Raw genomic sequence first — 24,850 nt, forward strand, 5'->3', positions numbered from 1 at the left:
GAGTGATATTGTAGGACATGGTGGTACCGAAAATAGAAGGAAATTGGTTAAATATTGTAATCAGTGGTGGCCTTTGTATAAATTGGAGAGCGATGCGAAATGGCCTCAGGAGGGAGGAACGTTAGATTATAACACTCTCCTGCAATTAATGTTGTTTCTGAGGAGAGAGGAAAAATGGGATGAAGTATCATATGCAGACATGTTCTTCGTCCTCCGGGACAAACCTGAGTGGCAAAAGGACTGTGGATTAGTACCCCCTCGGGATCCTATGGTACTAGCACTAGAAAGAGAGGACAGGAGGGAGCGTAAAGGAAAGTTGAATAGATGTTGCTCAGCATGTAGTATTGGACAAAGGTGTATCAAATTAAACGGAGAACAAGAGCCCGAATTAAATGATTTATTTAATCCACCTTATAGAGTGGAGAGACAAGGTTCGGCCGGGGCTCCCAGTCCACCCCCAGGTGAACAAGAGGAAGAAATTCCACAAGTTATTTATAAAGAAAGCCAAACACCCGGTGCCACACAAGGAAACACAAAAACTGCCATTACGGCTCCAAATAGTCCGGTGTCTTCACGCACCAGACAGAAGTCTATTTTACAGGCACCCCTCCGAGAAGCTGTAAATCCGGACGGAGGAACAATGAAAATAAAAGTTCCGTTCACGGGCGCTGATCTGAGAGAATGGAAAGAGGCTGCCCGAGAATACCGTAATGATCCAATAAAGACGGCACAGAATTTTAAATTTCTAATAAAACAGCACAATCCTGACTGGAGTGATATACAATTATTATTAGATTGTTTGACTGAAACTGAAAAACAATTAGTCATAAAAACAGCGGGGGATCTCGCAAAGGAACATTATAATATAAAGGGAGATAATTATAGAGAATGGTTTCCTTTGTTGGACCCGGAATGGGACCCAAACCGAGCCGCTGAAATGGGAAGATTACAAGCATACCAGGAATGGATATTCAGAGGAATGGAGAAAGCAATTCCTAGAACAATAAATTGGGCAGCGTTATATGAGGTCAGACAGGGTCCTTCTGAAACACCTTCAGAATTCTTAGACAGAATAAGAGATGCAACGCGCCGGCACACGTCTCTGGACCCAAATTCGGAGGTAGGCGCACAGCAACTAATATCCCTCTTTTTAGGACAATCACAGGGGGATATTAGGCGCAAGTTGCAAAAATTGAGACCTCCTGAAAATAGAGACTTGGAAAAATTAGTAGAGGAAGCATGGAGAATATTTAGTAATCGAGAAGAAGGTTACAAGCAGGACCAAAAGAAAATATTAGCAGTAGTAAGAGAAAATGAGAATCAAAAATCTAAAGTTAAATCAAGGAGTGGGCTGACACCCCTGGGTAGGAATCAGTGTGCAATATGCAAAAGGACAGGACACTGGAAAAACGAATGCCCTGAACGCAGACATCAAGAAAACACTAAATGGCGCAATAATCAAGGGAAAACAATAGCTCACATGGAAGAAGAAAATTGACTAGCCGACCCATTAATAAAATTAAAATTAGGAGAACAGGAGGAGGTGGCATTTTTAATAGACACAGGAGCCACCTATTCGGTTTTGAACCAGGCTTTAATGCCTTTGGGAAATGATTATGTTTCAGTAAAAGGTGCAACTGGCCAAACTGAAAAGGCTTATTTTTGTAAACCTTTAAAATATAAGTTGGGAAAACAGATGGGGATCCATAAATTCCTATTTATGCCAAATTCCCCAAAGGCCCTTCTTGGTAGGGACTTATTAGAACAATTGGAGGCAACAATCAAATTTAAAAAAGGGGAAGTTACTCTGGAGGTAAATAATCATCAATACATACAGGTTATGAGCCTATCTCTGGCCAATACTCCTATAAAAAGGGAAATCGATACCAGAATTATTGATCAGGTATATCCCGGAGTATGGGCAATTGACATACCGGGATGTGCCAAGAATGCATCACCTGTAATAGTAAAATTGAAGGATGGACAGAGTGCGGTAAGAATTAAACAATACCCACTGAAAAGGGAAGATAGGGAAGGAATTCGTCCAAACATAGAGCGATTCATAGAACTAAAACTACTAAAAGAATGTGAGTCAGAATTTAACACACCTATCCTCCCAGTTAAAAAACCTGATGGGTCTTATAGGATAGTTCAAGATTTAAGGGACATTAACAAAATAACAGAGGATCTGTATCCTGTAGTAGCTAACCCCTATACCTTACTAACCACCCTGACACCTGACCTAGCTTGGTTCACAGTTTTAGACTTAAAAGATGCCTTCTTTTGCCTCCCTCTCCATGAAGCCAGCCAAAGAATTTTTGCTTTTGAATGGGAAAATCCCAGAAGCGGTCGAAAGACCCAGCTCACATGGACGGTGTTGCCACAGGGGTTTAAAAATAGCCCCACAATTTTTGGAAACCAATTAGCAAAGGATTTGGAGTTATGGGAACCACCGTCAGAAGAAGGGAAAGTGTTACAATATGTAGATGATCTTCTTATTGCAACCAGAACCGAAGAATCTTGTATTATTTGGACTGTGAGTCTGCTGAACTTTCTGGGACTACAAGGATATCGAGTTTCTAAGAAGAAGGCACAGGTGGTGTTACAACAGGTCACATACCTGGGGTACGAGATCAGTGCCGGACAACGGGTCCTGGGGAAGGCCCGAAAAGAAGCCATATGCCAAGCCCCCCGACCACGAACTGTAAAGGAACTGCAGACATTTCTGGGAATGACAGGATGGTGCCGGCTTTGGATATGTAATTATGGCTTGCTTGTTAAACCATTATATTCCCTGATAGCAGCTAATCAGAAGGATCTTCAGTGGGATGCTGAATCAGACAGAGCTTTCCATGAACTGAAGAAAGCCTTGATGTCGGCACCAGCACTAGGACTTCCTGATGTGAGTAAGCCATTTTTCCTATTTTCCCATGAGAAACAGGGAATGGCATTAGGAATACTGGCACAAGATTTGGGACCATACAGACGGGCAGTGGCATACTTCTCTAAACAGCTGGATGCCACTGCAAAAGGGTGGCCTGGTTGCCTGAGAGCAGTAGCAGCCGTCATCCTAAACATCCAAGAGGCCCGGAAGTTTACCCTGGGCCAGAAAATGACTGTCTTAGTATCCCACACAGTGTCTGCAGTCCTTGAAACAAAAGGGGGGCATTGGCTCTCCCCACAGAGATTCCTAAAATACCAGGCCATAATGGTGGAACAAGATGATGTTGAGATCGTGACTACAAACATCGTCAATCCGGCCTCATTTCTTAATGGGAATATTGGAGAATCAGTCGATCATGACTGTCTAGAAACAATCGAAGCCACTTATTCTAGTCGGACGGATCTCAAGGATGTTCCTATTAATGGAGCTGAACATTGGTTCACGGATGGGAGCAGCTATATGCTGAATGGAAAGCGACATTCCGGATATGCTGTTACAACCTCTGAAGAAGTGATAGAATCGGGGCCGCTACCGGCTGACACTTCGGCACAGAAGGCTGAAATCATAGCCCTTACTCGAGCTCTGGAGAGAGCTCGGGGAAAACCTATAAATATTTGGACTGATTCTAAATATGCCTTTGGAGTGGTACATGCTCATGGAGCAATATGGAAAGAAAGGGGACTGTTAAACTCCCAAGGAAAAATCATCAAACATGCGGAAGAAATTTTGAAACTCCTAAATGCGGTCCAGCTTCCTGAAAGGGTGGCAATTATGCACATTAAGGCACACCAGAAAGTGAGCACAGAACTGGAAAGAGGAAATGAACTGGCAGACAGGGAAGCAAAACAGGCAGCCTGAAAAGCAATCAAGGTAGAGGGTGCGCTAATACCCGATGGACAAATATCTCTAGAAGGTAAACCAGACTATACTAAAGAAGATCGCAAACTGATTTCCGACCTAAAGGGATCATATAATGAGGAAGGGTGGGCTATAATCTCACATGGGAGAATAGTGATTCCTTCCTACATGGTATGGTCAGTAGTCAGGGAAGAACATAGAAAAAGGCACTGGGGGGCAGAAGCTCTATATAAGGATCTCACTAAAAACATAATAGCACGAAATTTGTATACTACTATTAGACAAGTAACCCAACAATGTGATCTTTGTCTCCAGACTAATCCTAAGATTACCAAGGGGCCAAAGTTGGGAAAAATTGGGAGAGGAAATGTTCCTGGGCAACATTGGCAGATCGATTTCTCGGAACTTCCTAGAAAAGGGGGGTATCGATATTTATTGGTACTAACAGATACCTTTTCAGATTGGCCAGAAGCCTTCCCGTGCAGAACTGCTAAAGCCTGGGAAGTGACCAAAATACTACTCCAAGAGATAATACCTAGGTTTGGAGTCCCAGCGGTAATGTCCTCGGATAGAGGACCACATTTTGTGTCCAGAATAGTGCAACAGATTAGCCACCATCTAGGAATAGATTGGCAATTACATACCTCATACCGACCACAATCGAGTGGCCAGGTGGAAAAAATGAATCATCTAATCAAACAAATGATTGTCAAGTTAGGCCAAGAAACAAATCTAACTTGGCCCCAGTCTTTGCCATTAGCTCTTACACGAATTCGAACTAGACCGAGAGCAAAAGAGGGGCTTAGCCCATTTGAAATTTTATATGGACGACCCTATGGGGTACAAAAGGGGATGTCTTCACAAATTGGTGAAGAAAAAATGACTTCCTATATGGTGGCACTAAACAAACAATTAATAAGAATTGAGAAGCATGTGATGGGAACACGCAGTAGGGGTCTGGATGGACCTGTTCACGATATACAACCAGGAGACTATGTATACGTTAAGTGTTTTGCAGATAAAACCCTGGAACCACAGTGGACCGGAACTTTTCAAGTCCTACTCACGACCTACACTGCAATCAAGGTTGAGGGACAGAATTCTTGGATTCACCATACCCGGATTAAGAAAGCCCCTGCAACTTCTTGGAAAGTAACCCCAGATAAAAAAGAACTGAAACTCAAATTTACTCGGACAAATGGGAACAATGTGGGTGGCAAGTAAGTGAACCTGAGCGGTTGCGGATCCACCATATGGGAAGGGCACCACAACAAACAATATAGAACAAAAGAGTCGGGGACTGAGCCAGTGGCCAGTCTTGCCCAACTTGTTATCAGTAAGCCCCAACTCAAACAAAGATATTTTTGATCAAAACAGATTTTAACGTTTAGATTCTTAAAATGATCAATAGTGGGTTTAAACCATTTGTGGTTTTTTGCACCCTCTCTCTTGCCTACAACCAAGAGCCTGATAATTGGCCTTGGAATCATGCCCAGAAAAAACACACTGGAATAATGGGAAAGGTGGACTCAAAGACGAAACTAGCTATGGTGATTTTTTCTGAAAATGAGGTGTACCAAAGGAATCAATGGGATCGGGAGGATGTACACAAAGTCGACCAATTATGGGGAAAATTAGGAGATAGGATAAAAGTAGGATGTCAAACATATAATGAAAAGGATAACACCAAGATTTCAGGAGACACCCTGATTAATGTCAGAAAGGTAGATAAGGAATTTACCCTTCTAAATACAACCATGTGCTTTAATTCACGGGAATGTTGGCACAATTTTACCTTAACCGAGCCCATCTTTATAATATGCCTAGGAAAGGAATCCCCAAGAACAGCTCTGACTTATAAGATCAAAATAACAATCATGCTAACCACTGTTCCTACCACCACCACAGTTACAACAACCCCATTAACGCTTGATCTTAAATTAACTAAACCAGATCCAAAAATTTATACAATTGGACCATATGTAATCAGAAATACAGGTCAGCAACAAATGTTGGTTAACCCAGAATGGTCTCTTAAAAGAATAGAGTTAAAAATACAAGTCAATGTTTCTGATGTTAAGCCATCCTGTTCCCCCTTCTTACGAACCTCTTATGAGGGATGGACAACTTGGTTAAGAAAAAGGGGAAATATTTATCGAAACAGAATAGTGAGAGATGTAACTGGAATGTTGGGAACAGGACTCGGAGTATTAAATTCCATAGACTCAGAGGTGATAATGAATAAATTAGCCGCCACCACGGCTGATCTATCAAAACTACAACAACCACTAAAATCTTCATTATTGGCATTAGGGGCACATCAATGGTTGATATCGAAGGTACTCCCCAGGTGGGAACAAATAAACATGGAAGATCATCAACTCATCACTAAGGCATTAGGTGGTTTACAGGACGACGTCGCCCCGGCTCTAAGTTGCATCCAAGCCCAAATGTGGGTGCAATCAATAGCTGCATCCATAATAAGAGAAGGAGAGGAAGGCATATTTCCTACAGAAATTCGAAAGATGGTTTGGGACAATGCTACGGAGGTAGAAAGAAAACTCCAGTCATGGTGGAATATGGTGAACTTTACCTATGACCCCAACACACACACCATCACAGCTTTTGTGTTAACCATACATAATGCAGTAATAATTACCGTACACCCCATTGTAGCCCTTGGAATTAACCATAATGGGGTGCTCCTATACCCTTTTGAACATAGAACATGGGCCAGAAAGATAGGAGACAAGTGGCAAACAGTAGATTTAGAATCTTGTATTATGCGAGAACAGCAGGGCTTCCTCTGTGAAAGCAATACTATAATGGCTCAGGATACTTGTTTAGATACAGGTCAGAAAATATGTCATTTCGAGGCCCGACCAAATGCAAACTTGAAAACAGTAATTATATATGCAGGGAAGGGATGTGCGTGTTTGAGAACTAAGTGTAACACAATAACCATAGATGGGGAGGTAAAAGAGACTGCAGAGTATTCAAATTATTGTATTTGTAATTTTACTACTATCACAGGATGCGATTTTAGTTACTCAGCCCCAGTAGTGTCTCATCAATTCTTAAAATCCAATTTTACCCTATCACAGATAATAATTCCTACCCCCATAGGACTAAATGTAAGCAGTATAAAAGAACTATTAAAACATGCAGGTTTACAACGTATACTGGAAGAAACCAAAGAAAAGGGACATGAAACTCTTCTTATGATCCATCATGATGTAGAGGGGATCAAGAAAGTTTTAAAAAAGGTAGAACAGGATGGAAACCATAATTGGTGGCATACTCTCTTTGGCTGGTCACCCTCTGCAACAGGAATTCTTAACACTATGGTACACCCCATTGTGATCTTATTGATCAGTTTGACGTGCGGAATTAGACTCTATAACTCGAAAGTTATAAAGTAGGTATGTTTATTGCGCGCAGATGCACGGGGGATCGCTCCTCCACAAGCGTGCATACCCGAAGTGACGAACCATCTCACATTTATACAATGAACAAATGAATATTCAATTAACGCCTATACATATTTGTTACCTAAACCCCGCTTCGTATGTTAATTAGCTTATCAGTTCGTTTCCTGGAATGTGGTGGTCTTGCAGGTTTGTAGGTGATTCATGTTCTTGTGACCATCCGGATCTTCTTCAGGTGATTCATGTCCTTGTGACCACCCGATCTTCTTCAGGTGATTGTGACCACCCAATCTTTTCCAGCAAGGAGACTTAGCACTCCCTCCCTCTAGATAGCATTTGAATGTCTCTCATCTTTTCTTATTCTCTTTTAAATAGCCCCTTTGTTAGAAGAAGAAGGGCAGGCGTCTCCCCTTTGTTAGAGGAAGAGGGGCAGGCGTCTCCCCGTCTCCCCTTTGTTAGAGGAAGAGGGGCAGGCGTCTCCTCAAAACTGTAGTTGTCACCGCACCCATGACTAGTCACCATACCCACATTCCTTAAGCAGACACATACAATCACAATCCATGTCCATTATCCCCATTTCACATTATTTCTCCATATCAATCCCCCCTTTTCTATTAAATTAAGTAAATTCTTTTACTTAAGCAGCCTTCCCGAGTGATATAAAGCATCATACATAAGTGTTACCCTTTTAAACATTCTCCAAACCCACAAATATAACATAATGGTTAGTATTAAGGAAATTCCTAAACTGATTAATAAGATCACAATGGGGTGTACCAGAGTGTTAAGAATTCCTGTTGCAGAGGGTGACCAGCCAAAGAGAGTATCCCACCAATTATGGTTTCCATCCTGTTCTACCTTTTTTAAAACTTTCTTGATCCCCTCTACATCATGATGGATCATAAGAAGAGTTTCATGTCCCTTTTCTTTGGTTTCTTCCAGTATACGTTGTAAATCTGCATGTTTTAATAGTTCTTTTATACTGCTTATATTTAGTCCTATGGGGGTAGGAATTATTATCTGTGATAGGGTAAAATTGGATTTTAAGAATTGATGAGACACTACTGGGGCTGAGTAACTAAAATCGCATCCTGTGATAGTAGTAAAATTACAAATACAATAATTTGAATACTGTGCAGTCTCTTTTACCTCCCCATCTATGGTTATTGTGTTACACTTAGTTCTCAAACACGCACATCCCTTCCCTGCATATATAATTACTGTTTTCAAGTTTGCATTTGGTCGGGCCTCGAAATGACATATTTTCTGATCTGTATCTAAACAAGTATCCTGAGCCATTATAGTATTGCTTTCACAGAGGAAGCCCTGCTGTTCTCGCATAATACAAGATTCTAAATCTACTGTTTGCCACTTGTCGCCTATCTTTCTGGCCCATGTTCTATGTTCAAAAGGGTATAGGAGCACCCCATCATGGTTAATTCCAAGGGCTACAATGGGGTGTATGGTAATTATTACTGCATTATGTATGGTTAACACAAAAGCTGTGATGGTGTGTGTGTTGGGGTCATAGGTAAAGTTCACCATATTCCACCATGACTGGAGTTTTCTTTCTACCTCCGTAGCACTGTCCCAAACCATCTTTCGAATTTCTGTAGGAAATATGCCTTCCTCTCCTTCTCTTATTATGGATGCAGCTATTGATTGCATCCACATTTGGGCTTGGATGCAACTTAGAGCCAGGGCGACGTCATCCTGTAAACCACCTAATGCCTTAGTGATGAGTTGATGATCTTCCATGTTTATTTGTTCCCACCTGGGGAGTACCTTCGATATCAACCATTGATGTGCCCCTAATGCCAATAATGAAGATTTTAGTGGTTGTTGTAGTTTTGATAGATCGGCCGTGGTGGCGGCTAGTTTATTCATTATCACCTCTGAGTCTATGGAATTTAATACTCCGAGTCCTGTTCCCAACATTCCAGTTACATCTCTCACTATTCTGTTTCGATAAATATTTCCCCTTTTTCTTAACCAAGTTGTCCATCCCTCATAAGAGGTTCGTAAGAAGGGGGAACAGGATGGCTTAACATCAGAAACATTGACTTGTATTTGTAACTCTATTCTTTTAAGAGACCATTCTGGGTTAAACAACATTTGTTGCTGACCTGTATTTCTGATTACATATGGTCCAATTGTATAAATCTTTGGAACTGGTTTAGTTAATTTAAGATCAAGTGTTAATGGGGTTGTTGTAACTGTGGTGGTGGTAGGAACAGTGGTTAGCATGATTGTTATTTTGATCAGAGCTGTTCTTGGGGATTCCTTTCCTAGGCATATTATAAAGATGGGCTCGGTTAAGGTAAAATTGTGCCAACATTCCCGTGAATTAAAGCACATGGTTGTATTTAGAAGGGTAAATTCCTTATCTACCTTTCTGACATTAATCTGGGTGTCTCCGGAAATCTTGGTGTTATCCTTTTCATTATATGTTTGACATCCTACTTTTATCTTATCTCCTAATTTTCCCCATAATCGGTCGACTTTGTGTACATCCTCCCGATCCCATTGATTCCTTTGGTACACCTCATTTTCAGAAAAAACCACCATAGCTAGTTTCGTCTTTGAGTCCACCTTTCCCATTATTCCAGTGTGTTTTTTCTGGGCATGATTCCAAGGCCATTTATCAGGCTCTTGGTTGTAGGCAAGAGAGGGTACAAAAAAACACAAATGGTTTAAACCCACTATTGATCATTTTAAGAATCTAAACGTTCCTCATATTTGATCAAAAATATCTTTCTTTGTTTGAGTTGGGGCTTACTAATAACAAGTTGGGCAAGACTGGCCACTGGCTCAGTCCCAGACTCTTGTTCTATATTGTTTGTTGTGGTGCCCTTCCCATATGGTGGATCCGCAACCTCTCAGGTTCACTTACTTGCCACCCACATTGTTCCCATTTGTCCGAGTAAATTTGAGTTTCAGTTCTTTTTTATCTGGGGTTACTTTCCAAGAAGTTGCAGGGGCTTTCTTAATCCGGGTATGGTGAATCCAAGAATTCTGTCCCTCAACCTTGATTGCAGTGTAGGTGGTGAGTAGGACTTGAAAAGGTCCGGTCCACTGTGGTTCCAGGGTTTTATCTGCAAAACACTTAACGTATACATAGTCTCCTGGTTGTATATCGTGAACAGGTCCATCCAGACCCCTACTGCGTGTTCCCATCACATGCTTCTCAATTCTTATTAATTGTTTGTTTAGTGCCACCATATAGGAAGTCATTGTTTCTTCACCAATCTGTGAAGACATCCCCTTTTGTACCCCATAGGGTCGTCCATATAAAATTTCAAATGGGCTAAGCCCCTCTTTTGCTCTCGGTCTAGTTCGAATTCGTGTAAGAGCTAATGGCAAAGACTGGGGCCAAGTTAGATTTGTTTCTTGGCCTAACTTGACAATCTGTTGTTTGATTAGATGATTCATCTTTTCCACCTGGCCACTCGATTGTGGTCGGTATGGGGTATGTAATTGCCAATCTATTCCTAGATGGTGGCTAATTTGTTGCACTATTCTGGACACAAAATGTGGTCCTCTATCCGAGGACATTACCGCTGGGACTCCAAACCTAGGTATTATCTCTTGGAGTAGTATTTTGGTCACTTCCCGGGCTTTAGCAGTTCTGCACGGGAAGGCTTCTGGCCAACCTGAAAAGGTATCTGTTAGTACCAATAAATATCGATACCCCCCTTTTCTAGGAAGTTCCGAGAAATCGATCTGCCAGTGTTGCCCAGGAACATTTCCTCTCCCAATTTTTCCCAACTTTGGCCCCTTGGTAATCTTAGGATTAGTCTGGAGGCAAAGATCACATTGTTGGGTTACTTGTCTAATAGTAGTATACAAATTTCGTGCTATTATGTTTTTAGTGAGATCCTTATATAGAGCTTCTGCCCCCCAGTGCCTTTTTCTATGTTCTTCCCTGACCACTGACCATACCATGTAGGAAGGAATTACTATTCTCCCATGTGAGATTATAGCCCACCCTTCCTCATTATATGATCCCTTTAGGTCAGAAATTAGTTTGCGATCTTCTTTTGTATAGTCTGGTTTACCTTCTAGAGATATTTGTCCATCGGGTATTAGCGCACCCTCTACCTTGATTGCTTTTCTGGCTGCCTGTTTTGCTTCCCTGTCTGCCAGTTCATTTCCTCTTTCCAATTCTGTGCTCACTTTCTGGTGTGCCTTAATGTGCATAATTGCCACCCTTTCAGGAAGCTGGACCGCATTTAGGAGTTTCAAAATTTCTTCCGCATGTTTGATGATTTTTCCTTGGGAGTTTAACAGTCCCCTTTCTTTCCATATTGCTCCATGAGCATGTACCACTCCAAAGGCATATTTAGAATCAGTCCAAATATTTATAGGTTTTCCCCGAGCTCTTTCCAGAGCTCGAGTAAGGGCTATGATTTCAGCCTTCTGTGCCGAAGTGTCAGCTGGTAGCGGCCCCGATTCTATCACTTCTTCAGAGGTTGTAACAGCATATCCGGAATGTCGCTTTCCATTCAGCATATAGCTGCTCCCATCCGTGAACCAATGTTCAGCTCCATTAATAGGAACATCCTTGAGATCTGTCCGACTAGAATAAGTGGCTTCGATTGTTTCTAGACAGTCATGATCGACTGATTCTCCAATATTCCCATTAAGAAATGAGGCTGGATTGACGATGTTTGTAGTCACGATCTCAACATCATCTTGTTCCACCATTATGGCCTGGTATTTTAGGAATCTCTGTGGGGAGAGCCAATGCCCCCCTTTTGTTTCAAGGACTGCAGACACTGTGTGGGATACTAAGACAGTCATTTTCTGGCCCAGGGTAAACTTCCGGGCCTCTTGGATGTTTAGGATGACGGCTGCTACTGCTCTCAGGCAACCAGGCCACCCTTTTGCAGTGGCATCCAGCTGTTTAGAGAAGTATGCCACTGCCCGTCTGTATGGTCCCAAATCTTGTGCCAGTACTCCTAATGCCATTCCCTGTTTCTCATGGGAAAATAGGAAAAATGGCTTACTCACATCAGGAAGTCCTAGTGCTGGTGCCGACATCAAGGCTTTCTTCAGTTCATGGAAAGCTCTGTCTGATTCAGCATCCCACTGAAGATCCTTCTGGTTAGCTGCTATCAGGGAATATAATGGTTTAACAAGCAAGCCATAATTGCATATCCAAAGCCGGCACCATCCTGTCATTCCCAGAAATGTCTGCAGTTCCTTTACAGTTCGTGGTCGGGGGGCTTGGCATATGGCTTCTTTTCGGGCCTTCCCCAGGACCCGTTGTCCGGCACTGATCTCGTACCCCAGGTATGTGACCTGTTGTAACACCACCTGTGCCTTCTTCTTAGAAACTCGATATCCCTGTAGTCCCAGAAAGTTCAGCAGACTCACAGTCCAAATAATACAAGATTCTTCGGTTCTGGTTGCAATAAGAAGATCGTCTACATATTGTAACACTTTCCCTTCTTCTGACGGTGGTTCCCATAACTCCAAATCCTTTGCTAATTGGTTTCCAAAAATTGTGGGGCTATTTTTAAACCCCTGTGGCAACACCGTCCATGTGAGCTGGGTCTTTCGACCGCTTCTGGGATTTTCCCATTCAAAAGCAAAAATTCTTTGGCTGGCTTCATGGAGAGGGAGGCAAAAGAAGGCATCTTTTAAGTCTAAAACTGTGAACCAAGCTAGGTCAGGTGTCAGGGTGGTAAGTAAGGTATAGGGGTTAGCTACTACAGGATACAGATCCTCTGTTATTTTGTTAATGGCCCTTAAATCTTGAACTATCCTATAAGACCCATCAGGTTTTTTAACTGGGAGGATAGGTGTGTTAAATTCTGACTCACATTCTTTTAGTAGTTTTAGTTCTATGAATCGCTCTATGTTTGGACGAATTCCTTCCCTATCTTCCCTTTTCAGTGGGTATTGTTTAATTCTTACCGCACTCTGTCCATCCTTCAATTTTACTATTACAGGTGATGCATTCTTGGCACGTCCCGGTATGTCAATTGCCCATACTCCGGGATATACCTGATCAATAATCCTGGTATCAATTTCCCTTTTTATAGGAGTATTGGCCAGAGATAGGCTCATAACCTGTATGTATTGATGATTATTTACCTCCAGAGTAACTTCCCCTTTTTTAAATTTGATTGTTGCCTCCAATTGTTCTAATAAGTCTCTACCAAGAAGGGCCTTTGGGGAATTTGGCATAAATAGGAATTTATGGATCCCCATCTGTTTTCCCAACTTATATTTTAAAGGTTTACAAAAATAAGCCTTTTCAGTTTGGCCAGTTGCACCTTTTACTGAAACATAATCATTTCCCAAAGGCATTAAAGCCTGGTTCAAAACCGAATAGGTGGCTCCTGTGTCTATTAAAAATTCCACCTCCTCCTGTTCTTCTCCTAATTTTAATTTTATTAATGGGTCGGCTAGTCAATTTTCTTCTTCCATGTGAGCTATTGTTTTCCCTTGATTATTGCGCCATTTAGTGTTTTCTTGATGTCTGCGTTCAGGGCATTCGTTTTTCCAGTGTCCTGTCCTTTTGCATATTGCACACTGATTCCTACCCAGGGGTGTCAGCCCACGCCTTGATTTAACTTTAGATTTTTGATTCTCATTTTCTCTTACTACTGCTAATATTTTCTTTTGGTCCTGCTTGTAACCTTCTTCTCGATTACTAAATATTCTCCATGCTTCCTCTACTAATTTTTCCAAGTCTCTATTTTCAGGAGGTCTCAATTTTTGCAACTTGCGCCTAATATCCCCCTGTGATTGTCCTAAAAAGAGGGATATTAGTTGCTGTGCGCCTACCTCCGAATTTGGGTCCAGAGACGTGTGCCGGCGCATTGCATCTCTTATTCTGTCTAAGAATTCTGAAGGTGTTTCAGAAGGACCCTGTCTGACCTCATATAACGCTGCCCAATTTATTGTTCTAGGAATTGCTTTCTCCATTCCTCTGAATATCCATTCCTGGTATGCTTGTAATCTTCCCATTTCAGCGGCTCGGTTTGGGTCCCATTCCGGGTCCAACAAAGGAAACCATTCTCTATAATTATCTCCCTTTATATTATAATGTTCCTTTGCGAGATCCCCCGCTGTTTTTATGACTAATTGTTTTTCAGTTTCAGTCAAACAATCTAATAATAATTGTATATCACTCCAGTCAGGATTGTGCTGTTTTATTAGAAATTTAAAATTCTGTGCCGTCTTTATCGGATCATTACGGTATTCTCGGGCAGCCTCTTTCCATTCTCTCAGATCAGCGCCCGTGAACGGAACTTTTATTTTCATTGTTCCTCCGTCCGGATTTACAGCTTCTCGGAGGGGTGCCTGTAAAATAGACTTCTGTCTGGTGCGTGAAGACACCGGACTATTTGGAGCCGTAATGGCAGTTTTTGTGTTTCCTTGTGTGGCACCGGGTGTTTGGTTTTCTTTATAAATAACTTGTGGAATTTCTTCCTCTTGTTCGCCTGGGGGTGGACTGGGAGCCCCGGCCGAACCTTGTCTCTCCACTCTATAAGGTGGATTAAATAAATCATTTAATTCGGGCTCTTGTTCTCCGTTTAATTTGATACACCTTTGTCCAATACTACATGCTGAGCAACATCTTTTTAACTTTCCTTTACGCTCCGTCCTGTCCTCTCTTTCTAGTGCTAGTACCATAGGATCCCGAGGGGGTACTAAGCCGCAGTCCTTTTGCCACTCAGGTTTGTCCCGGAGGACAAAGAACATGTCTGCATATGATACTTCATCCCATTTTCCCTCTCTCCTCAGAAACAACATTAATTGCAGGAGAGTGTTATAATCTAACGTTCCTCCTTCCTGAGGCCATTTCGCATCGCTCTCCAATTTATACAAAGGCCACCACTGATTACAATATTTAACCAATTTCCTTCTATTTTCGGTACCACCCTGTCCTACGATATCACTCCAATGTTTTAATATACAACCCAAAGGCGATTTTTCACAGGGCTTACTCCTTCCATTTCCCATTTTGCAATTTTAATTACTTTGTTTTTCTCCGGCCGCCTTAGCCACCCAAGGTTGGAAACGCGGATAGAGCTTTTTACTCGTTTTGCACTCAAACGCCTGTCTCAAGCACTCTTGCACTCACACTTAGTCAAAATAATTAAGCTATACACGGAAAATCAAAATGCGCATCTCAATCACACATTCACACTCTCCGGGCAGCCCGCAGTCACACAAGCAGTATGTTATACGGTACCGTGCACTTATGTACAAACTCTTAGGAACACTAACAGTTCACAAAGTATGCATTTCAATGAACAATTGCCAAAAAACAAACAACAAACAAAAACCAATTTTTCCTGGTCTTAAGCAGAGTGTTAAGTTTTCCGCTATTTGCCACAAATTACCAGAATGTTAATATTTTTCAACATACATTTCATAACTCCGAGTTTTGAACATATAACAAGACAACACATAGAACAAACAAGACACAGAGCGCTATTTCAGTTGTTACATTCCAGGAATTCCCCAATTCTTAAGACAACCTAAAGGAAGTTTTTAGCTTCCTCTTTTTCCTACGCAAAAGTTTCCCTTTTACTTTTGCTGTGAGGTCCCTCTTGTTCCTGTGAGATTCCGCCTTATTCCGTCCCGCCCCCCGCTTTCCGTCACGAGGCCTCCGGGCTTTTAGGAATGGCAGTAACCTCGGGTTTGCTCGATCTGCCCTCAAGATCGCTAGCGGCCACCCCTTGGTCAGCAAACCCCCTCCCAAGGTACCTTTCCTCCTGGGGACTACGCTGCGCGCCGGACGTCTCCGTGCGTCTCACCAGCCGCCCCGTTACTAAACATACCGTTTTATCCGCGGATCCAGGGGTTTCTCTTCTGCTCCCGGGTGAACAGCTGAGAAGAGGAGGCTCCTCCGAGGAAATCTCCCGGGGCGCGCCTAGGAGCGTCCGCTCCGCAGCTGGTCCCTCAGCCGAGCAGAAATCCTCCTGCCTGGCTCGCCAAACTGTCAAACTGACGTGCGGAATTAGACTCTATAACTCGAAAGTTATAAAGTAGGTATGTTTATTGCGCGCAGATGCACGGGGGATCGCTCCTCCACAAGCGTGCATACCCGAAGTGACGAACCATCTCACATTTATACAATGAACAAATGAATATTCAATTAACGCCTATACATATTTGTTACCTAAACCCCGCTTCGTATGTTAATTAGCTTATCAGTTCGTTTCCTGGAATGTGGTGGTCTTGCAGGTTTGTAGGTGATTCATGTTCTTGTGACCATCCGGATCTTCTTCAGGTGATTCATGTCCTTGTGACCACCCGATCTTCTTCAGGTGATTGTGACCACCCAATCTTTTCCAGCAAGGAGACTTAGCACTCCCTCCCTCTAGATAGCATTTGAATGTCTCTCATCTTTTCTTATTCTCTTTTAAATAGCCCCTTTGTTAGAAGAAGAAGGGCAGGCGTCTCCCCTTTGTTAGAGGAAGAGGGGCAGGCGTCTCCCCGTCTCCCCTTTGTTAGAGGAAGAGGGGCAGGCGTCTCCTCAAAACTGTAGTTGTCACCGCACCCATGACTAGTCACCATACCCACATTCCTTAAGCAGACACATACAATCACAATCCATGTCCATTATCCCCATTTCACATTATTTCTCCATATCAAGTTTAGGAATTTCCTTAATACTAACCATTATGTTATATTTGTGGGTTTGGAGAATGTTTAAAAGGGTAACACTTATGTATGATGCTTTATATCATTCGGGAAGGCTGCTTAAGTAAAAGAATTTACTTAATTTAATAGAAAAGGGGGGATTGATATGGAGAAATAATGTGAAATGGGGATAATGGACATGGATTGTGATTGTATGTGTCTGCTTAAGGAATGTGGGTATGGTGACTAGTCATGGGTGCGGTGACAACTACAGTTTTGAGGAGACGCCTGCCCCTCTTCCTCTAACAAAGGGGAGACGCCTGCCCTCTTCCTCTAACAAAGGGGCTATTTAAAAGAGAATAAGAAAAGATGAGAGACATTCTAATGCTATCTAGAGGGAGGGAGTGCTAAGTCTCCTTGCTGGAAAAGATTGGGTGGTCACAATCACCTGAAGAAGATGGGATGGTCACAAGAACATGAATCACCTACAAACCTGCAAGACCACCACATTCCAGGCAAAGGACTGATAAGCTAATTAACATACGAAGCGGGGTTTAGGTAACGAATATGTATAGGCGTTAATTGAATATTCATTTGTTCATTGTATAAATGTGAGATGGTTCCTCACTTCGGGTATGCACGCTTGTGGAGGAGCGATCCCCCGTGCATCTGCGCGCAATAAACATACCTACTTTATAACTTGTGAGTTATAGAGTCTAATTCCGCACGTCACCACCAATTATGGTTTCCATCCTGTTCTACCTTTTTAAAACTTTCTTGATCCCCTCTACATCATGATGGATCATAAGAAGAGTTTCGTGTCCTTTTTTTTGGTTTCTTCCAGTATACGTTGTAAATCGCATGTTTTAATAGTTCTTTTATACTATTTATATTTAGTCCTATGGGGGTAGGAATTATCATCTGTGATAGGGTAAAGTTGGATTTTAAGAATTGATGAGACACTACTGGGGCTGAGTAACTAAAATCGCATCCTGTGATAGTAGTAAAATTACAAATACAGTAATTTGAATATTGTGCAGTCTCCTTTACCTCCCCATCTACAGTTACTGTGTTACACTTAGTTCTCAAACACGCACATCCCTTCCCTGCATATATAATTACTGTTTTCAAGTTTGCATTTGGTCAGGCCTCGAAATGACATATTTTCTGACCTGTATCTAAACAAGTATCCTGAGCCATTATAGTATTGCTTTCACAGAGGAAGCCCTGCTGTTCTCGCATAATACAAGATTCTAAATCTACTGTTTGCCACTTGTCTCCTATCTTTCTGGCCCATGTTCTATGTTCAAAAGGGTATAGGAGCACCCCATTATGGTTAATTCCAAGGGCTACAATGGGGTGTACGGTAATTATTACTGCATTATGTATGGTTAACACAAAAGCTGTGATGGTGTGTGTGTTGGGGTCATAGGTAAAGTTCACCATATTCCACCATGACTGGAGTTTTCTTTCTACCTCCGTAGCATTGTCCCAAACCATCTTTCGAATTTCTGTAGGAAATATGCCTTCCTCTCCTTCTCTTATTATGGATGCAGCTATTGATTGCACCCACATTTGGGCTTGGATACAACTTAGAGCCGGGGCGACGTCGTCCTGTAAACCACCTAACGCCTTAGTGATGAGTTGATGATCTTCCATGTTTATTTGTTCCCACCTGGGGAGTACCTTCGATATCAACCATTGGTGTGCCCCTAATGCCAATAATGAAGATTTTAGTGGTTGTTGTAGTTTTGATAGATCAGCCGTGGTGGCGGCTAGTTTATTCATTATCACCTCTGAGTCTATGGAATTTAATACTCCGAGTCCTGTTCCCAACATTCCAGTTACATCTCTCACTATTCTGTTTCGATAAATATTTCCCCTTTTTCTTAACCAAGTTGTCCATCCCTCATAAGAGGTTCGTAAGAAGGGGGAACAGGATGGCTTAACATCAGAAACATTGACTTGTATTTTTAACTCTATTCTTTTAAGAGACCATTCTGGGTTAACCAACATTTGTTGCTGACCTGTATTTCTGATTACATATGGTCCAATTGTATAAATTTTTGGATCTGGTTTAGTTAATTTAAGATCAAGCGTTAATGGGGTTGTTGTAACTGTGGTGGTGGTAGGAACAGTGGTTAGCATGATTGTTATTTTGATCTTATAAGTCAGAGCTGTTCTTGGGGATTCCTTTCCTAGGCATATTATAAAGATGGGCTCGGTTAAGGTAAAATTGTGCCAACATTCCCGTGAATTAAAGCACATGGTTGTATTTAGAAGGGTAAATTCCTTATCTACCTTTCTGACATTAATCAGGGTGTCTCCTGAAATCTTGGTGTTATCCTTTTCATTATATGTTTGACACCCTACTTTTATTCTATCTCCTAATTTTCCCCATAATCGGTCGACTTTGTGTACATCCTCCCGATCCCATCGATTCCTTTGGTATACCTCATTTTCAGAAAAAATCACCATAGCTAGTTTCGTCTTTGAGTCCACCTTTCCCATTATTCCAGTGTGTTTTTTCTGGGCATGATTCCAAGGCCAATTATCAGGCTCTTGGTTGTAGGCAAGAGAGAGGGTACAAAAGCCCACAAATAGTTTTAAACCCACTATTGATCGTTTTAAGAATCTAAACGTTCCTCATATATACATATAAAATCTGTTTTGATCAAAAATATCTTTGTTTGAGTTGGGGCTTACTGATAACAAGTTGGGCAAGACTGGCCACTGGCTCAGTCCCAGACTCTTTTGCTCTATATTGTTTGTTGTGGTGCCCTTCCCATATGGTGGATCCACAACCGCTCAGGTTCACTTACTTGCCACCCACATTGTTCCCATTTGTCCGAGTAAATTTGAGTTTCAGTTCTTTTTTATCTGGGGTTTCTTTCCATGAAGTTGCAGGGGCTTTCTTAGTTCGGGTATGGTGAATCCAAGAATTCTGTCCCTCAGCCTTGATTGCAGTGTAGGTGGTATACTTGTTAAAAGTTCTTCTGAAGTTCCGTGAAATACTCATATTGACTGCCTTTGTATTTCTCAGCAGGTGAAGGGTTGAGCCTTGAGAAGCAGGAAAATCAGTACAGGTCCCATCATCAGCTTTTGGTGGTGATCCCCCTAGTATTGCAAACTTGGGAGCTCGCGAGCTCTGAGAGGATTTATAGGTTAGGAGATGATTGACTTTAGTCACCAGTAATTTTCCATCCTGGCCACAATCCAATTTGGTAATTAATGGATTTTTTAAAAAAAATTCTAGCGACAGTGGTACCATACCATTCAGTCATAATAAAGAATGTTCTCAGGCTTGTTAGGGATGTTGTGTTCCAGATAAGGAATCCTCCAAGGCTAGCAGGTGGTGGTGGTGTGCAGATAAGGGATGTTTCTGGTACAGCCAGTGCAGTTTCCCACCTCAGCTGTGCGAGAGTTGCTAGAATGGTCAAGGGACACTTAACCACCCAACTCATTATACAGAGGCTAAGTCCTAACAGGGATTCCTGAGGTGGTAAAGTGGCCCAGGGGAGGGGGTGACATGTACCACTACAAATATAAGGTTCATGCTTCTGGGACAGAATTAGATCCCTAAGTTGGTTCAAGATGCTTCTGTTCAGATGACATACAATTAGCAGATTAATTATCTACTTTATCTGATTTACCCTTTAGATAAAAATTATCTGATTTATCCTTTAGATAAAAATTACAAGTTTTGCTGTAGTCACTCCAGGTTTACAGGATTTGTCAGCACCAGTGTGACAAGTAAGCAGCTCTGCAGCGCAGATTAGAGCCAGGAGAAGGTTTTATCTCCTTGCTTTCTTACCCTGTACTTCAGAAATGATTCATTGTCCTGCTGTAGTAATTCCTATAACATGAAACTCAAATCATGGGTGTTTTGCTGATTGACTGGATACCAAGCAAAAATGAATTCCAAATCAAATACAAGAATAAATGCAGTTTATTATATTACACTATAAAGGAAAAATAGCATGCAATGTGATAAAAGGAAACAGTACTACTTATTATGCACAATATGATAAAAGAGCAATAGAAGTAAAGCATCAGATCATTACTGCAAAGCATTACAGAGACTAAGAAAAGAATACATCACCAATTATCGCCTTAACATCATCCAGGCCCACACTTTGGCTGGGAAGCCCCATTGCAGCTGGCACCAGGAGTGTCTCGGTAACTGGGAAAATTCCTACGTGGTGCGTCCACCCATAGGTGAGGCTTCTGGCCCAGTCCCAGAGCTTGCTCGCCTTTATATTCAGTGAAAAACAAAAACAGTTTTACACACCTAGTGTATGCAATACTTTTAAGTTTAGGCTAAGTGCCGGTGTGCACTATTCATGATTTGTAAGGTTTCACACATGCCAGGGATGTTGGCCAGATGCCCGGCATGGTGGAGATACTGTCAGGACATAGCTGCAAACAATATTTATTGTCTGGATGGTCCTGCTTCACATCTTGCTTGTTCAGGGGACTCAAGACAAACACCACCTGCTCATTAAAGTTGCCCGTGAGCTCCCTGAGCTCACTGTCCAAGTTAAGCGATCCCTAAAGACAAAGGCTTTTTCATAAGCAGTAATCAATTTAATAAAATTTTACCACAATAGGTTAAAACAATTTAAAGTTATATCCATTACAATCAACACCCCTGGTCCCTTAGGACCAGCCCATAGGGTTTAACATGGCAATAAATTCCTCCCCTTGCCCCTGCTCTGGCTTGGACTTATCAAAAGACTGCTGTCCCTTAGGGTTGTACCTGCTACAAGTGGAGCCTCAGCTATGAACCACAGTCTCTCCAGCAGCATACCTGCTGCGGCATAGACTCATCCACAGCCACAGTCACTTCAAGGTGCACCTGTTCCAACATGGCCTTATCCATGGGCCATCACCATAGGCCTGCTCCAGTGTGACCTTACCCACAGCCGTAGTCCCTTCAGCAGTAAATCTACTCCAGAATGGCCTTATCTCTGACTGTAATCCCTCCAGAGGTATACCTGCTATGTTGCGGGCTTATCCATGACCACATGCTTTGAGGTGCTCCAGCATGACCTCATGCACAGCCACAGATACTTTGAGGTGTACCTTCTCCAACATGGACTTGCCCTTGGGCCACAATTCCTCCAGAGGCATACCTGCTGTGGCACAGACATAACCATGGCCACAGACGCTCCAAGATATACCTGCTTGGGCATGGACTTCTTGGCCACTTATGCTTCAAGGTGTACCTGCTCCCACGTGGACTCATCCACAGGTCACAGTCCCTTTGAGTCAAGTTCACACTGGAGTTCCAGCCTGTCCAGTACAGCAGCACGGAAACAGCAGTGATGCCCTGGCCATCTGCCAGCTCCGGTGCATTGCCATTGCTGTTATCAAAATGTTCCTGGGCCCAGCACAGTGAGATGATAAGCAGTACAGCAAGCAGTGAAAGCAAGAAGCAGCCACTAGCAAGCACTAGACTAATATACAGTAAGACAAGCAACCCCCATGGTAAGCACAGAAACCTGCCCCTTCATAGCTAAACAGCAATAACAGCTATTAATTTGAATTAGCACATTCCAATCAAGTCTGTTATTATCTCGAACCCTTCGAGCCCCACGTTGGGCACCAAAAAGGACTGTTGTGGTTTAATCCCGGCCGACAACCAAGGACCACGCAGCTGCTCCTTTACCTTCCACAGTAGGATGGGGGAGAGGATCGGAAGAATAACTGAGAAAACTCAAGGGTTGAGTGTTGGGGCTCTTGCTGTATTGAATGATTATACTGAACTCTGAAGCAAGTGGAAAAATACTGAAGAAATAAGACGAGGTTACGGCCAGAACAGTGGGATGAAGAAAAAGGAGCAAATTGCAGATGTTGGCATAAAACCAAGGCCAACGGGACATGATAAGAGGAGCTGGGAAACCGCAGAAAGGAGCCTACATGCCAGAACAAGCAGAAACAGAAATCTTCCCAGTAAACAATTGTTAACCAATCATATTATTATACGCTTGTAAAATAGCCAATCACATTATTGCACGCTTATAGAATGCCTTATAAAAGTCTACCTGGTTTGTACAATAAACGGATCAGATCTTGAACTCTGTGAGTATTTGAATCTGACTCCCGCTCGCCCGAAATGCCCGCAGCATCTGGTGACCCCCCGACGTGATCCGATGAGGGTCGACAGGATCGGTTAAAAGGTCAGGAGGATTCATTAAGGATCGTGTTACGAGCTGCGGAGCCGGCGAGGATCCTGCTGCCAGCGGAGAGAGAGCTGGGCGCCCGAAGAAAGGCGGAACGTGCACGGCTGACCGGTGAGTCAGGAAATTTAAGCAGGATGGGAATCACTGCATCAGTGGTGGAAAAAGCAATCGTAGACAGTTTGATGAAACTGGCAGAAAAAACTGAAACGCCAGTCTCACGGCAGGCAGTAGTTGATCTGCTATGTTGGAGTCGCCGCCGTGGTTACCTTGCTTCTACGCAAGATGTATATAATAATGAAACATGGAAGAAAGTAGGAGAGGACTTATGGGAATCTGTGCAAGTTGGGACTAAGGGGGTAAAGACTTTGGCTCGCACGTATCGAGCTGTACGGGGTATGGTCGCGCAGTTACATGGCGAGGCTCAAGTCGCTGCAGCTGTTAAGGCTGCAGTGCGGTCTCCCGGCGATCCTACTGCTCAGTCGGAGGAAGAGCCAGAGGGACAACCTCCGTGTGAAAATTCCCCCGATTATACATCCAAAGCTTATCCAGTACTGACCACTGCTGAACGAATAGCGTGGGGATTAGATGTTGAATTACCACCCTGGTGTCCTGAAAAGGAACAAGCGGCGAGCAGCGGCGTGCGGCCCGGCAGGCCCCGTCCCGGCCGCGGTTTCTCTCCAAGGCGGCACCCCCCCCTCCACCCCCCCCCCCCTCCGATCGGCGCCATGGCGATGCAAGCGGCCAAGCGAGCTAACATCTGGCTGCCCCCAGAGGTCAATCGGATCCTTTATATTCGGAACCTGCCGTATAAAATCACAGCGGAGGAAATGTATGATATCTTTGGGAAATACGGACCTATTCGACAAATCAGAGTTGGAAACTCTCCTGAAACAAGAGGAACAGCTTAAGCTTCTCAAGGAAAAATACGGACTTGATTACAAACCCGCCCCCCCCAAAAAAAAAAAAAAAAAAAAAAAAAAAAAAAAAAAAGGAAAAAAAGAAAAAAGAAAAAAAAAGAAAGAAAAAAAAGAAAGAAAAAAGAAAAAAAAAAGAAAGAAAAAAAAGAAAGAAAAAAAAAGAAAAAAAAAAGAAAAAAGAAAAAAGAAAGAAAAAAGGAAAAAAAAAGAAAAAAGAAAAAAAAAGAAAGAAAAAAAAAGAAAAAAAAGAAAGAAAAAAGAAAGAAAAAAAGAAAAAAAAGAAAGAAAAAAAGAAAGAAAAAAAAGGAAAAAAAAAAAGAAAAAAGAAAAAAAAAGAAAGAAAAAAAAAGAAAAAAAAAGGAAAAAAAAAAAGAAAAAAAAAAGGTGCTTCAGATGTCACCTACAAGAAATGTGTTTCTGCTTTGAACTAGCTTTTGAGCCTTTGGGAGTAAACTATAGGGCTATAAATCAATCATATTGGGGTTGGTTAGATAAGAAGTATAATGACACGAATTTTGGCTTTAGTGATAACTGTACCTGGTGGAATACTACACTTGTTAAAAATACGTATTTTTTGCAACAGTTGATTTACCGTTTAAATGTATCAATTTATTTACCTCAACAAGAATTGAGGGTGGTTGAGGGATTTATTGAAACAAGGTCTGTCTATATTGTTGTTTGTTATTCTTTTGTTACTTTTAGTGCCTTGCTTTTTACAATGTTTTCAGAGCTGTGTGGAACGCAGTATTAATGCTGTATTTAAAAAGAAAGGGGGAGGTGTTGGGGCTCTTGCTGTATTGAATGATTATACTGAACTCTGAAGCAAGTGGAAAAATACTGAAGAAATAAGACGAGGTTACGGCCAGAACAGTGGGATGAAGAAAAAGGAGCAAATTGCAGATGTTGGCA

At 42.2% G+C, this 24,850-nt stretch overlaps 3 protein-coding genes across 3 annotated transcripts; 2 read left to right on the forward strand and 1 right to left on the reverse strand.

Annotated features, from left to right (window-relative positions):
- The first annotated feature begins 268 nt into the window (after window positions 1-268).
- Window positions 269-3,893, forward strand: LOC129783211 (uncharacterized). The gene is made up of 3 exons (XM_055793088.1): window positions 269-1,303; window positions 1,511-3,739; window positions 3,855-3,893. Exons 1-3 carry the CDS (start codon window positions 269-271, stop codon window positions 3,891-3,893), a joined length of 3,303 nt encoding a protein of 1,100 aa, XP_055649063.1.
- Window positions 3,894-3,938: 45 nt separating this feature from the next.
- LOC129783165 (protein NYNRIN-like) lies at window positions 3,939-4,624 on the forward strand (the record flags this gene model as incomplete). Its single annotated transcript, XM_055793022.1, has 1 exon — window positions 3,939-4,624. A coding segment is annotated over exon 1 (654 nt), but the record flags the coding sequence as incomplete, so codon positions are not given.
- An 838-nt stretch (window positions 4,625-5,462) lies between these two features.
- On the reverse strand, window positions 5,463-14,508 carry LOC106113023 (uncharacterized). Its single transcript, XM_055793089.1, has 3 exons — window positions 13,846-14,508; window positions 10,160-13,638; window positions 5,463-5,508 (listed from the first exon to the last, which is right to left on the reverse strand). Exons 1-3 carry the CDS (start codon window positions 14,506-14,508, stop codon window positions 5,463-5,465), a joined length of 4,188 nt encoding a protein of 1,395 aa, XP_055649064.1.
- Between the last annotated feature and the right edge of the window lie 10,342 nt (window positions 14,509-24,850).

The sequence above is a fragment of the Falco peregrinus genome, chromosome W (genome assembly GCF_023634155.1).
Source record: "Falco peregrinus isolate bFalPer1 chromosome W, bFalPer1.pri, whole genome shotgun sequence".
NCBI lineage: Eukaryota > Metazoa > Chordata > Aves > Falconiformes > Falconidae > Falco > Falco peregrinus.